This window comes from Mustela nivalis (genome assembly GCF_964662115.1).
Source record: "Mustela nivalis genome assembly, chromosome: 17".
NCBI lineage: Eukaryota > Metazoa > Chordata > Mammalia > Carnivora > Mustelidae > Mustela > Mustela nivalis.
Window position 1 is genome coordinate 20666753 of NC_139036.1, and position 17010 is coordinate 20683762.

General features: G+C 56.3%; 2 protein-coding genes across 22 annotated transcripts in view; both read left to right on the forward strand.

Moving 5' to 3' along the window:
• Positions 1 to 17010, forward strand: part of ALDOC (aldolase, fructose-bisphosphate C) — a 1020901-nt gene that overhangs the window by 730071 nt on the left and 273820 nt on the right. The gene's annotated exons all lie outside the window — the stretch shown is intronic.
• On the forward strand, positions 63 to 15787 carry FLOT2 (flotillin 2). Of its 21 annotated transcripts, none has more exons than XM_082708251.1 (14): positions 273 to 453; positions 1595 to 1711; positions 2841 to 3024; positions 5909 to 5990; positions 8737 to 8827; positions 10969 to 11059; positions 12071 to 12194; positions 12606 to 12724; positions 12802 to 12915; positions 13017 to 13136; positions 13222 to 13436; positions 13846 to 14029; positions 14311 to 14460; positions 14539 to 15787. In XM_082708251.1, exons 6-14 carry the CDS (start codon positions 10985 to 10987, stop codon positions 14575 to 14577), a joined length of 1140 nt encoding a protein of 379 aa, XP_082564377.1. In that variant the 5' UTR covers positions 273 to 453; positions 1595 to 1711; positions 2841 to 3024; positions 5909 to 5990; positions 8737 to 8827; positions 10969 to 10984; the 3' UTR covers positions 14578 to 15787. The 21 variants fall into 21 exon arrangements, with proteins under 21 accessions (XP_082564385.1, XP_082564374.1, XP_082564391.1 ...); XM_082708249.1 differs by having other exon boundaries at positions 281 to 453; positions 2817 to 3024; XM_082708265.1 differs by lacking the exon at positions 8737 to 8827 and having other exon boundaries at positions 262 to 453.

Consider the following 17010-nt stretch of genomic DNA (forward strand, 5'->3'; position numbering starts at 1 on the left):
AGGTAAGGGACTTGCCCAAGGTCTCACCGGGTGGTGGGGCGGAGGGGAGGGCGGGAGCGGTGTGACTCCGGGGCCCACGGCGGTCGGCTGGGTGCGGAGAGATGAGGCAGGGCCGCGCCGTCGGGTGCGGGAGGCCCGCAGGAGTAGGGTGCGCTGTCCCGGGGTGCTGCGGGGCTGGACCCCAGGGAAATAAAGCGTGTGGACTGACGCCCGAAGCTTTGCGGCCGCCGCTGTCGCCCGGCGGCCCCGCCTTCCGCCGCCACACTTCCGGCGGGGCCGCGAGCGCGGAGGGGCGCGGGCGGGCGGCCGCTGGGGGTGGCGGGATAGGCAGGGCGCGGCCGGTGGTGCGCGCGGTGCTGTCCAGGTCCCTGCGGTGCCCGGGGGCCTTCCGTCCCGCTGGCGCCATGGGCAATTGCCACACGGTGGGGCCCAACGAGGCGCTGGTGGTTTCAGGTGAGAGAGCTGCGAGGGAGGTGGGGCCGGGGCTCAGGGGCCTGGAGGGTGTTGGGACGCGCCGGCCGTGCCCGCGGAGGTGGTCGAGGAGGGGGTTCGGGGTAGGTGCGGGGCTGCGGAGCAAGCGGGGACCGGCTAGGCCGGGGAAGGGCGCGGAGCGTGAGGGACGGGGTAAAGGGCGCGGGTGTCGGGCTGAGAACCTTCCAGGAAGGGCCCCCCCATTCTCACGCTTGCGGTGCTCGGCGCCCTCGGGACTCCCCCTGCCACTGCGTGTTTTCTCGTGTTTATTCTCTCCCCTCTCCGCCTCTTCCCCTCTACTCCACCGTGGCCTAGGGGGGGTCCCGACCTGAGGCCGGAGAGAGTGAACCCGTGGTTACCGGAACACAGCGGTTTGGCTGGATTCCGGCGCCCGGGCCTTGGGGCGGGTCTTACAGCTTCCGAGGGCAGGTGCCTGCCTGGGGAGGGGCGCTGAGACCGGGATCCCTGTGCTCCCGTTAATTCTGAGCAGGTTGGGGCTTGCTGGGGCTTACTGACATTGCCCGCCCGAGAAATGCGGGTGCGGCCTCTACAGGTTGAGAAATCGGGTTCTGGGCTGTATCGCCCTGATTGCAAAAATGCTACAGGCTCTAGAATTTCTGGGAGCTTCCACAGGGCCGTGGGACTGCTGTATTGGGGAGGGCAGATGTACCTTTGCCTTAAGACTGCTTAATTTGGTATATTTGGGTATCTTGAGAGATGGCTGAAGCCTTTGAAGCCCCGTTTGTGCAGCTCCTGGCTCACCGGTGCTGGGGAGGGTGGTGTTTGCTGACAGCTTGAAGACCTGCTGCAGGAATCCTTCAGGTGATCCCCCCATCGATGCCAGTTTCCAGCCTGTGTGAAGAGTTGTTAGGGCTGTAGAAGGGGGTGGACTAGACCAGGGTTTGGAGCTGTGCCTTGGGGGTGGTGTGATCAATGCACTGGGAGGTTTTACCCCAGAACCTGGCCTGTGGCTGTTTGGATCTCAGAATCAGTCTCTCCTGGAGGACAGGAAATCCCCACTCTTCCTGACAAGCACGCTCCTCTCTGGGGGGAGAGCAGATAAAACCAGAGGTGGCCTTGGGATTGGGAGGGCACCGAGGCCAGACTTGAACCTGTCTCCCAGGCCCTGATCCTAAACACAACTTTTAGAACCTATCTGCACCACACTTTTTCTCTCTCGGGGAGTTTCTTTCTGGAAGCCAAGACTCTGGGCTGAGAGAGCAAGCTTCGAGACTGAGAGGTGAGAGGAGCACCTAACATGGGCCGCTCTGTACCTTCCCCTTGCTGGAATCCTGGTTTTCTGGCTAGAGGCCAGTGCATTGTAGCTTCAAAGCTGTTTCAGGGGTGGGGAGAGGAGGCTGAGCTGAGAATTGAGGGTGCTGGAGTCGAGGAAGGATGGGTGAGAAGAGGGAGTATCACAGTACCTGGGGATTTGAGTTGATCCTGCCGAGATCCCTCTCTCTCCCTGCACCCAAGTTGTGGAATAGGGGAGCAGCCACTCCCAGCCCTGCCCCCACCTGGTTACTTAAGCTGGTGTCCAAGTCTAGAAGCATCTCGTTCAGCCCAATTGGAGAAGGATGCTGATATATCCCCTGGTCATCTTCTCCACCTGAAAAGGCTGGAAGTTTTTCTGGTTGTCTTACCTCCCTCTGCCCATCTGTAATATAAAACCTCTTTCTCTGTTTCTACTGTCAGGAACCTAAAAGGAGAATCCAAACCCCATACACCTTTCTCTTGTCTCTACAATAAATCAGAGGTTCCTAACCTGGGGTCCATGGGGAGAATTTAGAGGTGTGTGCATTTGGATAGGGAGAGATGTGAATTTTTATTCTCACTAACCTGAATCGAAAGTTAGCATTTCTTCACTTTATAAATGCCGGCCACAACCCAGGATAGTATTAGGAGATACTTTCCTACCACACCACAGTTTTTGTAGGTACCATCAAAGTCACTCGTGCTCCTCATGCCTTTGAAGTTAAGCTAGTTATTAAATTTACCACTGGATTTTATTATTTAATGTTTTACTGTATCACATGTATTACCACGTATTACATGCCATACATTTGGTTATTTTAATATTTTTATAACTTTCCAGATGTGTTTCCTGTTTATTTTGTGCATTTATGAACACTCCAGCATTGCTCAATGGCTAAGGGGGGTTGTGACTCAAAAAAAGCTAAATCCCCCTTGTAGAGTATGGTCTTCTGGAGTAGTGGGAAGAAGGTAGAAAAGAGGCAGGAAGGGAGGAGAGTGTTCCTGAGAGGGCAGAGGGGTGGGCTGGGTCTGGAGGGGCTGAGAGCGGGGTGGAGGTTATTGTGGGATGTTTCATGATTTTTTTTTTTAAGATTTCCTTTATTTATTTGAGAAAGAGAGAGCATGAGTGGAAGAGAGGGGCAGAGGCAGAAGCAGACTCCCCACTAAGCAGGGAGCCTGATGCAGGCCTTGATCCCAGGACCCTTCGACCTGGGCCGGAGGCAGACGCTTCATGACTGAGCCACCCAGGCACCCCTGTTTTGTGATTCTTCAGCTTGGGCGAAGACAGAACAAAGGAAAGTAAGTTGGGTTAGAAAACGTATGATAAAACCAGAAGAAACTTCCAGGTGTGAAAAGAGTGAGAGCAAGGGAGATCAAGGAAGGGACATGGTCTCCTTGGGGAGTGGTGCTTCTTAGACTCAGGGTGACCAGGAACCTGGGAGGAAGATGCCTTCAAGGGGAGGAGCCTGCTGGTGGGCAGAGCAGGCAGACTAGAAGGCCCAGCTTCCTGTTGTTGCTACCCCTGAGAACCTGGCCATGTTGCCCTTTGCCAAGACCCAGCTTAAGTGGTGACAGCCTGCTCCCAAGGTCAAAGACTAAGTTAAGGGTAAAGCATGGACCTCCCCACCTCCCATTACTTAAGCTTCTCCCTCCCCACCCCTACCACCTCTACCCCCTACACTGAAGAAGCTCCCTAGCGCTGGCCAGAGGCAGCTAGGCCCTAGCCCTCACCAGGCCAGAGTGAAACAGGCTGTGATGTGTGACCCTTTCAGGTTCTCATATCCTAAAATGGCTTAGGTTTCAGCTTGATCACTTACCCTTAGAGCCTCCCCACCCCACTCCCAGGGCCGAGAAGCCTGCAGTAGCTTCCCTTGTGCAGCAGCCCTGCAGGCTGGTATTTCCATCACAGAGAAACAGAGTTCCTCTTCCCTCCCCTACTCGTATTGCATGCCCGCTGTTTGCTCCCTGAACTTCCAGTAAGGCTCCTTGTGCACAGTGCAGGCCCTGGAGGCCAAGTGGGCCGGCCGCCCAATGAGCTGGCTCAGGCACCAGCTCTCTGTGCTGGTTGTCACTCTGCCCTTGTGGGGTCCCCTTCGCCTCCACCTGTCCAGAACTCCTCTCCAGCTCCCTGTTGTCTTTCTCTCCCTTGTTGGTGTCCCCACCCACTCCGACCTGGATTCCAGAGCTACACTGATAGGGTAGCCACTAGCCATTTAAACTTAAATTAATTAAATTTCTAATTTAGAAATTTAGAAATGGAAACTTAAAGTGGCTCAGTCGGTTGGGTGTCTGCCTTTGGCTCAGGTTGCAATCCCAGGGTCCCAAGATGGGACCTGCTTCTCCCTCTCTCTCTGCTCCTCCCGTTTCCCCCGCCCCCCACCCATTCATACTCTCCCTAATAAAGAAATAAAATCTTTTAAAAAATTAAAAAAAAAAAAAAAAAAAGAAGGCTCCTGGATGGCCCAGTGGGTTAAAGCCTCTGCCTTCGGCTCAGGTCATGATCTCGGGGTCCTGGGATTGAGCCCCGCATTGGGCTCTCTGCTCAGCAGGGAGCCTGCTTCCTCCTCTCTCTCTGTCTGCCTCTCTGCCTACTTGTGATCTCTGTCAAATAAATAAATAAAGTCTTTAAAAAAAAAAAAGAAATTGAGTTCTTCAGTCACATTGGCCACATTTCAGGTATGAAGTAAGCCCCCGTATTACACACTGCAACTATGCAACATTTCAACCCTCACAGGAAATCCTCTCGGACTAGATTGCTCTGGAAGTTAATTCCCCAACATCAGCCACCATGCCTTGCCTAGGTCACTGCAGAAGGCTTCTCCACAGTCTCCTAGACCACCCCATCCCCATCTTCCATGTGCAAAGTGGTGTTTCTGAAATGCAAATGTAATTTTGTTGCTCCCCCCCGCTTAAATTCCTATGTGACCCCCTCTCACACACTCTCTCTCTCTCTTTCACACACACACACACACACACACACACACACACACACACACACACAGTTTCTTGGCCTGATACTTGAGACACCCTATGATCTGCTCTCCCTGCTCTGGGTCCTCAGAGACACTGTGACCCAGCTACAGGAAACGACCCCTGACCCTTGCCCATTGGAAGCACACATGCTAAGTCTTTCCCGAAAATCCAAGCTGGTAAATACAGAAATGACAACACCCACTGGCTTTTTCCCAAATCACATTTCCTTTGAATCATCTACTTCCTGTACATTTTGGTTTTGGGTTTTTTTTGTTTTTGTTTTTTTGTTTTTTGGGTTTTTTGTGCTGCAAGGAAACTGCCTTCTAGCTTTTACTAAAGTTTCCTTGAACTTGATGAATAATTTTGGCATTTGCAGGAGAGTTCACAACAAGAATTTCAGGAATTGGTTTTTCTCACTTCTGCACAGACAGCGTGCCGGTCATGTCTACGGCTAGATTCAAGTTGGGGCCTGATTCAACATTCTGTGTAATTGATAGAGTTTCCTTTTCGACCTTTCCCCTTTCTCTTCACTTATCCCATGGGTGCCACAGGCTGGCCTTTGTTTGGAGGCCTTGCCTTCCCTCTTCACTCTACTCCCCAGAGGCCCACAGTCAGTGTGCAGCCCTGGGAATAGAGAAACAGCTTCACTGAGATATGTCTGCTGGGCGTGAGTGAGGATCCCATCTTGGCTCCGAAACTCCTCCCTCCCATCGGCCTCCCAGTGCCCCGTGCCCCCCGCCCAGGGTCCCCTGCGTTCCCCCTTGGCCTGCACACGCCTTGATTACATGCATATCACACAGTATTAGTATTAATGATCTCAGGAGAAGTTCCCAGCTCCTTCCAGATGGGAGTCGTGTCTTCATCTCTGACTTCCTAGCCCAGAAACCTACATAACGAGTTTGCTGAATGAATGGTTGAATGAAAGATGGAAGCTTTTCCCGTTCACTCCTGCCCACTGACTTCCTCTGTTCCCTGAAAACACTTACATTCGGAACCACTCATTGGATAGCTTTTTATGCAAATCACATATCTACTGAACTTGAGTTTCAGGCCCTTAGGAGCTCTCTTCCCCTTCTGTGTGACCTCAGCAACCAACAGTGGGAATTGTCAAGGGTCAGGGCCAGTAAAGGGCCAGAGTTGCTGGTGAAGGGACGGGGAGTAGAGAGACCCAAGAACTGACTGACCAGCAGTGGTTTGCTTTGCTCTCCAGGGGGCTGTTGTGGTTCTGACTATAAACAGTACGTGTTTGGCGGCTGGGCCTGGGCCTGGTGGTGTATCTCCGACACTCAGAGGTAAGGGTTCAGGGGCCCCCGGGAACCTGGCATCCAGGTGGGCAAGGGAGAAAGAAGGATTTCCAGCCTTCCCCTAGCCCCGCTTCCCCCTGCAGTGAGCTAGAGCATCTACCACTTGCCACATTCCATCCTGGGGGGTGGGACCTCCTAAGATGCAGGTGAGAAGGGGTGTAGGGGGTTCGTCTGGGCACCTTCTCCTTAGTGGGGATGCTTTGTTTCGCTGGAGACATTGGTTGTGTCCCAGAGCATCTGGGGGTCATGCCCAGACAGAATCCTCATTCCGTAAGTTTAGCTCAGTTATTCACGAATTCTAAATTTTCCTCCCTGTGCAAAGGAGAGGCTGAAAAGACCCACACACGCCCTTACCTGTGCAGGCCCAGACAATGCAGGCAGTGGCTACTTACAGACAGGGGGAGGAGAGCCAAGGAATTGGTGCTGGGCGGGGCAAAACAGATCTGGACCTCTGTGGTTAGTCTGGAAAGACTCACTAAACGAAGGGAGATGTCATCGGGCTCTCCCTGGAGCTCCCCCAGGACCCCCAGCAGGCCCAGACTTGCCCTCCCGCCCCCCAGGAAGAGATGAGGCAGGCCAGCCACCTTTCCACCATCACCCTCTTCCTGACTGTGCCCAGATCCCTCCAGGCCAGACCCAGGCAGCAGGGACAGCAGAACTGGGAGGGTAGGAGGGGCAGTGGCGGTTCCAGTGGAAATCCCCCTCTGCCCCAGCTCCACCAGTCAGCAGAGGGAAGCCCCACGGTTACACAGAGGTTGAGGGTGTTAGCTAGGGTCAAGAGCAGGAGATCAACTGTTTAACTTCACTGATTTCCCAGTAGCCCTCTCCTCACTTTGCTCCACCTGAATTGAGGGATCCTAGGGGACTGTTAGGACCCGAGGCTGAAAGTGTCCGAAAATAACCGCAACTGGTCACAGCTTCCTCTCAGGAGTGGGCCAGCTGGCCTGTCGGAAGCCACAGGCTGCCCTCTCCAGAGGCATTGTCCCGGGATGACAGTGTCCTGTCCAAAGACCTTGCTGCACGCCTGGCCCTGGAGAGTTTGCAGCTCACCCAGACACCTGTCCCTCGCAGCCATCCACCACTAGGGTCACACCCCTACAGCCCTTGCTCAGTGTTCTTGGCACCCCCCATCCCCTGCTGCTTACTCTAGGGAGCAGAGCCCCTGAGACAGGGGGCCAGGCTTCTCTGACAGTAAGTCTGGAGGTAAGGAGAAGAGGGCTTCATGCCTTGTCCTAGGAAACGGATCTCCCCCACCCAGGCTTAGCGTTCTCCCTCTGGTCCCACTTGCTGGGGAGTCTGAGCCCGTAGCCCCGCCCCTTCCCAGACTCCTGGCCTATATGAAGGACATCTCTACAAGCTGGGGCCTCAATATTCCGAGGCTGACAGGAGCCTCTCAGGTCAGAGTAGGGGCTTCTAACTCCAGGCTGGATTCTAAGCCTCCCATCCCACAGCCACCCTCAACGGCCCCCACCTCCGTTGTCAGCCATCCGTCTCCAGCCTCCGTGAAGTTGCTCCTACTGCACTTTGCTGCCAAGTCCTATAGGATCCTGAGGCCCTCCTGTGGGCTCCCTCTCTCTCACCTGAGTGACTGCTCCCCCTCTGGCGTCTGAGTTGCAGCCTCCTTCCTTCCCTCGTTCCTTCTCTCCTTCCTTCCCTCTCTCCTCCTTCCCTGGAAGAGAGCTTGGTGCGTTCCTGTCTGAGCCAGGTCTAGAGTCCTCTCAGGCCCAGGAGTGCTAGGATTAGGGGCTTGAATGAAGGCAGCCTTTGCACACCTGCATGGCTGAGGGCCCCCAGGGCTGGCACTGTGACCTGTGCCAGCAGTGCTCCACGAGGCCTACTTCTCCCATCCCCCGGCCCACCTGCTTCTGCTCCTTGGGCCTCAGCCACTGTCCTCCCTTCCTCTGATCTCAGGAAACCTCCCACACTGCCCACAGCCTAGCCCAGCCCGCTACCCAGCACACACACACACACTCACACTCACACAGGCTGTGCTAGGGAGGCTTAGCGAGAGTGGGCCGAGCAGCTTCAAGGCACCTTGCTTTCTTTGCCATAACCCCTTCTCTACCTGGGCCCAACTTTGGAAATTCCAAAGTGAATTACTCCATCCCCTCCCTGTTGTCCCTGTGAATATCCTGGCAGGGACACACTTCTTCCCCCAGCCTTCCCTGACACCTGTCCCCCAAAATCAGAAAATCCCAGGTTCTCCCTAGGCTTTTTTGGCCCAAAATAATTCCCTTCTTAGTGACAGGGAGCACAGACCAAAGAAGGACTTGGTATTTTCCCTGGCCTGTGAATCCCCACATTGGTCTCTCCTGCCCAGTTTCTGGACACAGAGGTTTGCCTGTGTTTGGAAGGTAGAAGTGAGGCCAAGTCTCCCAGACTGTGCCAGGACTGTCCTGAGAAAGTGAGGCGGTGGGCAACCTTGGTGCCCTGTGCATAGGCCTCCCCACCTCGGGGAGGCCCAGGGTGTCAGCAGGCTTTACTCCCAGCCCAGCAGCTCCTCCTTAGACGGATATGGGGGCTAGGGAAAGCATCCAGGCCAGCAAGGGGGTTTCCTCTGTCCCCCTACAGTCCTAGGCTGAGCTGGCAAGAGAGGGCTCAAATACTGAGAGCAATCTCCCCCCGCCCCCAGGCATCAGGCATCATTGCTAGTCTGGTAACCACTGTGTGTGTTTGCTGTGTCCCCTCCTACCCCTCCTGTCCCTACCTCTCCCTCCCCCTGGCCGCTCCTCAGACTGTCTCTGGAGGTTATGACCATCCTGTGTCGCTGTGAGAATATTGAGACGTCGGAGGGGGTCCCGCTATTCGTAACAGGGGTTGCACAGGTAATAACCCACCTGCTTCCTCCTCTGTGTCTAACCTTTTCTCTTCCTGCCCTGTGGGGCCCGGCAGGCAAGACCCAGATGGACTCCCCTCCTGAGAGTGTGCCTCCCTCCCCTCTGCTCTCTCTTGCGCTGCTCTGGGTGCCAGGATAGACCCCTGTAGATCCCCAGTTCCCTTGCCCTCACCTACTTGGGCTGCTAGTGGGGAAAGAGCAAGGGAGTCTGGAAGTTCTGCCTAATTCTGCCAGGGGGGTGTCCTTGGATGCCAAGGGGTAAGTTGAGGCAGGAGACACAGGGCCCCTGTGTGCCAGAGCAAGGCTGTCGGGGTAGAGGGGTTTCAGTCCAACCACTCCAGGCGCCACGGAGCCCCTTGCTAGCCAGCCCCCACCTGTCCATCTGGACACACGTCGAGTCCTAGCCCTCCTCCTCGAAGGGCCAGAAGATGGGTGTCCTGAAGATTTCTGTTCTTCCAACTCCTTGGCCTCCTCTGATCTCCCTGACAGGTCTTAGCAAAACCAGTCTTGGCTCTTCCCTACCCCTCGTTTTTGTGCAGAAACCTCTGAGCAAATCTCTCGTCACTTGTGTTAGTTTCCTTACATGTGAGATAGGGGAATCCTGTCCTCTGTGCTTTGTAGGGAGTTGGGAAAGGCAAGTAAAGCAATATGAGGGCTCTTTGGGATTTTTGGAAAAGAAGTGCCACAGAGAGGCACCTGGGGGGCTCAGTCGGTTGATCGTCTGACTCTTGGTCTCAGCTCAGGTCTTGATCTCTGGGTCGTGAGTTCAAGCCCCGGTTTGGGCTCCATGCTGGGCATGGAGCCTACTAAAAAAAAAAAAAAAAAGCAGCAGAAGAGGGAGTGCTAGAGAAACCCAGGCTTTATCATGGATCCAATCTCACTTAGAAAAGCAAGTGACCGGATATCTTACTCTCCGTTGCTGTGCAGCTGGCCATAGCCGGGGAAACCCTTTCCTGACCCCTCCCAGTGCTTTCCTTGTGCTGTGCCAACACTCACCTTCACCGCTTCACTCATCAGCTCTCTGTTGAGCACTGTGGATGTAGCAGTGAGCATCAAAAAGCCCCTGTCCCCCCTCAGAGCCTACACGCTGGGTCCCCAGACTGGAAGAGCCCTCACCATCCTCTTACCCATCCCCTTCTCTTGCGTGAAATCGCCCTTCAGGTTTCTCAGGCAAAACCCTACACCACCTCTCCTCTGCCTCGCCTGTCCTGCTGGCTCTTCCCGGGTGGAGGACTGTCCCCACCTCACACATTGCTTGTAGCTTCTGGCAGTTGGGCCTCAGCACAGAGGCCTGAGAAGCCCAGAGCACCTTGTGTGGAGTGGGCAGAGTCCCCGGTTCCCTCGCAAAAGTGGCTCCGCTCCCCCTCCAACCCACTACCTACTTACAGCTGCAAGTGCCCACATCCCCAAGTCTCCAGAGGGATTGGGAAGTCCCTTTCAAGCTGGGTGGTGTGGTCCCTTGAGATGGTCTGGGCCAGGGAGCTCTCATGTGACCTCTGCCCTCACTCCACACTTGAGCCACGTGGGACCAGCCCTAGAGGGTAGGCTTCAAGGCAAACCTGCCGCCAGCTGAAGGGACCAGCCGGGACTTCCCCGGCAAGGGGCAGACGAAGGATCACCTCCCTCGTGGTCCAGCTGCGGGCAGACTTCGAACAAGCCAGGCTAGTAGGCAGAGCTTTCCAGGGTATCTCAGGGTACCGAGCAGACCCAGGATCAGACGAAGGCCTCTGAGGGATGTTCCCATGACGCCCGCAGACAACCAACACAGCACAGCCGGGGGTACCAGGACTTCCGGAGCATTCCCAGGCCATCCACACACAGCTACCCCTGCAACCCTCCAACCGGCCCAGGTCACCCCCACCCACTTCTTGGCTTCCTTACCCCACGCCGCTAGCCAGGCTGCCCTGAGCAGGGGACATGTGTGCCGTGGGTAGCACGTTCCACCGGTGCTGCTCTGCCTCCTCCCGCATCTCCTCACACACCCCTCCCCACAAGCCCTCAAAGCGTCTCCCCATCCCTCTGTAGCAGGACCCCAGCCCATCCCAGCTGGAGCAGTGAGGTGCTGGACTCTCCCCACACCCCAGGCCCAGGGCCCCCAGACCCATGCCCCTGTTTTGCATTTCTTGGCAGGATTTCCCTAGAGATTATGACGTTGCAGCCCCGCTGCGAGGACGTAGAGACGGCCGAGGGGGTAGCTTTAACTGTGACGGGTGTCGCCCAGGTATAGTAACTCAGCAGCCCTGCGCATGTCCGTTGAGCTGCCTCGTCCCTCTGCTGGGTGTGGGAGGAGGAGGAGAGGACAGCAGCCAGGGGCAGTCTCTCTCCAGTGCCCCTGCCCCTACCCCCCCCCCCCACCAAGAGAGGGTCGTCGCCACTGGAACGTGCTCACTCGGCCCCTTGGCCACTCAGCAGGACTAACAGACACCCCTTTTCTCCTCAGCGGGGCCCGCAAGGGACAGAACCAGTGCTGAGGGCTGCTATCTGACTAACCCCCCGATTCTTTGCAGGTGTTGGAAGTGCCACGTCCCAGAATCCAGGCCTTCCCTGTGCCTGGGTTGGGGTCTAAAGGGGAGGGGACCAGAGGACAATGCCACATAAGGCAGAGCAACTCTCTGGGAGGTTACTTAGTATTCCCAGCTCAGGGCCTGGGCAAGGGGCTTCCTGCTGTAGCCCAGTTCTCAACTTCACAGAGCAGCAAGGTGCAACCGTGTTAGAGGCTTCTGGTAAGGGGGTGGTTGCCTTAGTACCTGGGGAAGGAAAGGCAGGAAGATACCCACCCTCAGTGGCGTCCCCCCAGACCTGTCTCTTGCCCTGTCCAGGCTCTCTTCCTCAGCCTGTCTGTCTGTGTCCCTACTACACCTTCTCCTTTTCACCCTCTCTGACCCTCAGCCTGCAGGTGTCCCACCTGTGGGGAGCCTGCATGGGAGGAACTGGCTAATGAGGGAAGAGTGAATGGGCTGAGGGGTGAAGAGATGAGCCCCAGATGCCTAGCAGACAGGCCGTGTCAGGGCCTGAGGCTGCCTGTGAACATCAGGTTTGTCAGTGTAAGAATTCCTGGTGTGCTGTCCCAACTAGAGGCCTTGGTCAGTCTCTACCACCTCCTGGCCCCTGGGCCTCCAGGTCTGAAAAAGGAGGGGGGAGGGGCACAGCCACCATCCTCCACACCTTTGGGTCTGGGGCCTCTGCCTGCCCCACTCCAGCCTGGTTCAGGCACCTCTGTGATCACTGGCAGGTGAAGATCATGACAGAGAAGGAGCTGCTGGCAGTGGCCTGTGAGCAGTTTCTGGGCAAGAATGTGCAGGACATCAAGAACGTTGTTCTGCAGACCCTGGAGGGGCACCTGCGCTCCATTCTCGGTAAGGCTCCGGCCCCCCCCCAGGAACCCTTCTGCTGCCTTCAAGAACCTCACAGGATCTCCAAGGCCGGGGCAGGGAGGGGTGCAGTGCAGGGCAAGGGAATCCGTCAGTCCCACCAAGACTTTCTTTTCAAAACTTTAGGTGGCCCAAGGGAAGGGGAGGGCGCCGGGATGGGGGTGGGGGGGACGAGGGCTGCCAGTCTGGTCAGGCACCTGGTGTTGCTTGGGACACCTCTCCTCATCCAACCTGGGCTCTCAGAAGGAGGCTTGGTGTTAAATGCTGTGAAGAAGAACCCCGAGGAAGGCCCAGCTCAGAGTACAACGTGTGCACACACGCAGACCACTGCTTGCATGGTGCTTCCCTTGCCCAGTGGGCCCCCAGGAAGCCAGCCCACGATCCCTCTTTCCCCAGGGACCCTGACCGTGGAGCAGATTTATCAGGACCGAGACCAGTTTGCCAAGCTGGTGCGGGAGGTGGCTGCCCCTGACGTCGGCCGCATGGGCATCGAGATCCTCAGCTTCACCATCAAGGTGATGGGTGCAGCCCCGCTTTGGGTGTTTGGCCCCTTTGTGCCTGTTCCCAAGGATGACTCCCCCTTCCCTCCCAGGACGTGTATGACAAAGTGGACTATCTGAGCTCCTTGGGCAAGACGCAGACCGCCGTGGTGCAGAGAGATGCAGACATTGGGGTGGCCGAGGCCGAGCGGGACGCAGGCATCCGGGTACACGGTCTTTCCTTCCCACCCCCAGGGACAGGGATCTCAGGGCTGGTGGGACCTTGCCAGCACCGGGGACCCTCAGCACCTGCCCCTGCGGTTGCCAGGAAGCGGAGTGCAAGAAGGAGATGCTGGATGTGAAGTTCATGGCAGACACCAAGATTGCCGACTCCAAGCGAGCCTTCGAGCTGCAGAAGTCCGCTTTTAGTGAGGAGGTCAACATCAAGGTGAGGTGCCATCGGGCATCCCAGGTCGGGGCTCAGGGCTCAGAACCTGGCAGCCGGCCTCTGACAGCCCATCCTCCAACCTCAGACAGCCGAGGCCCAGCTGGCCTATGAGCTGCAGGGCGCCCGGGAGCAGCAGAAGATCCGGCAGGAAGAGATTGAGATCGAGGTTGTACAGCGCAAGAAGCAGATTGCAGTGGAGGCGCAGGAGATCCTTCGCACTGACAAGGAGTTGATCGCCACAGTGCGCCGCCCTGCTGAGGCTGAGGCCCACCGCATACAGCAGATCGCCGAGGGTGAAAAGTGAGCACCCTGGCTGTAGCCCGGTGGGCACTAGACAGGCTCCTTGGTCCGTGCACCCTGCTTGCTTCCCAGCCCCAGCTTGGAAGCCGCCTCTCCTGGAGCCTCCTGACTGTGAAGTGGAGGTGACCTGCCTCCCCCATGGGATTGGCACTGGGAGGGCCGGAGGGGATAATGGAGGTTTGAGGGCCCGCTGTGGGGTTTGGCTCAGCGGGCATCCTGGCTAGTCCCCCCTCCCATTTACCTCTAAGCAGCCAGTGCCAGAGCCAGAAAGTGGGGGCACCTCCTTTCCTGGGTCCCCGCCCGCCGACACCCATCAGAGCAGAGGGCTTGAGGATTTGTCGGCGCCCAGGCAAGGCCTGGGGGGCCCCTGGTTCTTGCCACTTATCCTGCCTGGTGTAAACTCCTACAGGGTGAAGCAGGTCCTCTTGGCGCAGGCAGAGGCTGAGAAGATCCGCAAGCTCGGGGAGGCAGAGGCAGCGGTCATCGAGGCAATGGGCACAGCAGAGGCTGAGCGGATGAAGCTCAAGGCCGAGGCCTACCAGAAATACGGGGATGCTGCCAAGATGGCTCTGGTGCTGGAGGCCCTGCCCCAGGTGAGGCCCCCACCCTGGGGTGGGTCTGGAGGGCCTCTTCCAGAGCACAGCCACAGGCTGGCTAGAAGCATTCAACGCAGAGGGGCCCAGCAGCTGGACAGGACCCCTACAACACACATGGGCTCACCTGACCCCCTGGGTCTCTGACTGTGGCTTGCAGATAAAAGCCCCAAGCTGCGCTGGGATGGAAGGAGGCAGAAGGAGGAGGGAGAAATAGCCGATGGGGCGGGTGGGCAGAGTCAGCACCAGCCAAGCTCTCCTCCCACCCCCCCACCTCCTAGATTGCTGCTAAAATCGCCGCCCCCCTGACCAGAGTTGATGAGATTGTGGTCCTCAGCGGGGACAACAGCAAGGTGACATCAGAAGTCAACCGGCTGCTGGCCGAGCTGCCAGCCTCCGTGCATGCCCTCACAGGTGTGGACCTGTCCAAGGTGAGTGCCTGGCTGGTGGCAGGAGGAGCCATCACTGGCCCCAGAGCCCCGGCCTCACAGCATCTCCCATCCTGGCAGATACCCCTGATCAAGAAGGCCACCGGTGCACAGGCGTGAGGCTCCCGAAGGAGCCGTTTTCAGCAGCCGTTTTCCTACCACAGCGACAACAGGAACATTACTGACTCTGGTGCCTTATTTCGTAGGGACCAGAAGTGCTGCGTGTTCAGGCCTTCTCTGGCTGTCTTCCCGCCTCTCCTGTCTCTGGCTGTGTCCTCTCACTTCTCTCCTTCCCACACCTTCACATTCACTGCCACATCCATCTGGTTCGTCTCTTCTGCCCTCGTCTCCCATCTCCCCAGACGTTTCTCCCTTTGTCATCTTCTCTCCCTCTCTTTTCCCACCCTCTACACAGATCATGTAGTTCAAGCTGAAGACATTTATTATAATCACTGTCTTGTCTTGTGGGGGGCGGTGGCCCTGCTGCCTCTCTGAATCCTGGTGCCTTGAAGTTCTCTGTGCATCTGACCATCCTCCCCGTGGCCCTTGCCCAGACTTGGCATGGGTGTGGAGGGTCTGGGTTGGATGGCGCCCCTCCCCTCTCCTGGCCTGGTCTTCCCAGCCCTAAGCCCTACCCCAGGAAGTCCCCAGCCTTACCCACTCCTGAGCCCCTAGGCCTCACTGGCCATCGCCCTCCCCAGCCCTACACTTGCACCTTCCCTCTCTCTCCCTACCTAGGGGCACAGAGGCAAGGCCTCCTGTCTATAGCAGCTCCCTCAGTTCACTACTGCCTTAGGAGGCCCCTGCTTGTGCTCAGGGAAGTCCCCTTCACGGACGTGTCCCTACTAGGTGGAGTAGGGCTCAGTCGCAACTCTGTTAAGCCTTTCTGGGATCAGGGTCTAGCTCTGTTGGGGACTAGAAGGTGTGTAGACCCTCTTCCTGCTAGGCCTGCGCTGTCCCAGGTATGGGGCCAGGCCCTTCCAGTGGGCATGACTGCACCAACCCCATACAGAATCGAGTGCTGTAGACTGGTCAGACTCTATACCCCTTGTGCCATCTTTCTTCTGACCAGAGTGATAGGGTTCCAGCCATGGGGAAGCAGCCCAGCCCTCTGTCTCCTGGCTCTAGTGGAGACAGAAGAACCCAGAGTCCAAGCGTCATGGTGGGGGTGCTGTGGGCATCCGCTGGTCCCTGTCTCCCACTTCTGGCTCTGCCCCAGCCTGTGTAGCTGTTCCTGCATGTGGATGCTGCATGTCTGGTCTGGGGCTTGGATGCTGCACTGCCCCACTGCCTGTCCCTTCTAGTAAAATAAAGATCTGTTATGCCTATACCCCAGACTGTGTCTTCTGTGAGGGGAGGGACTAGGAAGCAAGGATGGACCAGGTTCTCACCCATACACACATTTGGCCTGAAGGCTACACCTTGTTCTTACCCATTATAGCCACTGGGGGGCATCAGCACCCCGGCCTTGTCCCCAGTAGCACCCTGGGGCGGCGAGGCCATCAGTCGGGTGCTGTAGCCAGAGCAGAGCCTTGGGAGACGTGGTTCCATTGCAGGCAGAAGATGGTGGGGGCTGCTGGGTTCACTGCACCTCACTGTCCGTCCTAAGTCCCGCTCAGTAATGGAGCCCATTTCTCAGCCTTAAGAGCATGAACTCTGAAGTCAGACTGCTTAGGTTTAAATTTTAGCTCTGTTGGTATTCCCCTGTATGATCTTGAGCAAGTAACGTCATCTGTCTGGGCTTTCATATTCTTGCTCATTTTACAAACTTCTCTAATGCTTGCTCTGTGCCAGGCATTGTCCTGGATGGTGAGGAGACCACAGTGAACAATATGGATGCTGGCTTTTAGAGCTTACATTCAGGTGGAAGTACAAAATAGAAAGTTTGGGGTGGTGGTGAAATTTTAGGGTGTCAAAGGAAGGCCTCACTGAAAAGGTAGCACTGAAGAAAGTAAAGGCATGAGCCAATGAGGAGCTTCCTGTCCAAAGACCCTGAGGTAGAAGTGGGTCTGGCAGGATGCTTGGGTGGCTCAGTCGGTTAATCATCTGCCTTTGGCTCAGATCATGATCTCAGGGTCCTGGCATTGATCCCCTTAGTGGGGCTCCCCACTCAGCTGGGAGTCTGCTTGTCTTCCTCTCCTTCTGCCCCTCCCCCTGCTCGCACTTACTTGTTCACTCTCAAATAAATAATCTTATAAATAAATAAAATATTTTTTAAAATAATAAATAAAATAATAAAAAAAATGAAGAGGGCCATGGAGGGAGCAGGGAGGACAGTTGCTTCTCACCAATACTGCAATAATACAGCCAAAATAGGATGACTACTTAGACCAATGGGGGTGGTGAGAAGCACTGTAATTCTGGATATATTTTCAACTAGCCTGAGTGGAGGACAATAGATGTGACATAAAAAGAGAAAATATGTCTCCAATATGCCATGCCTATGAATTTGAAGACTCCGTATTGCAAAGATACCAATTCACAATTCCAACCAAAATCCCAAGAGATTTTTTTCACTTCTTTTCCCTTTCTTTTTTACACTTAACAATATTT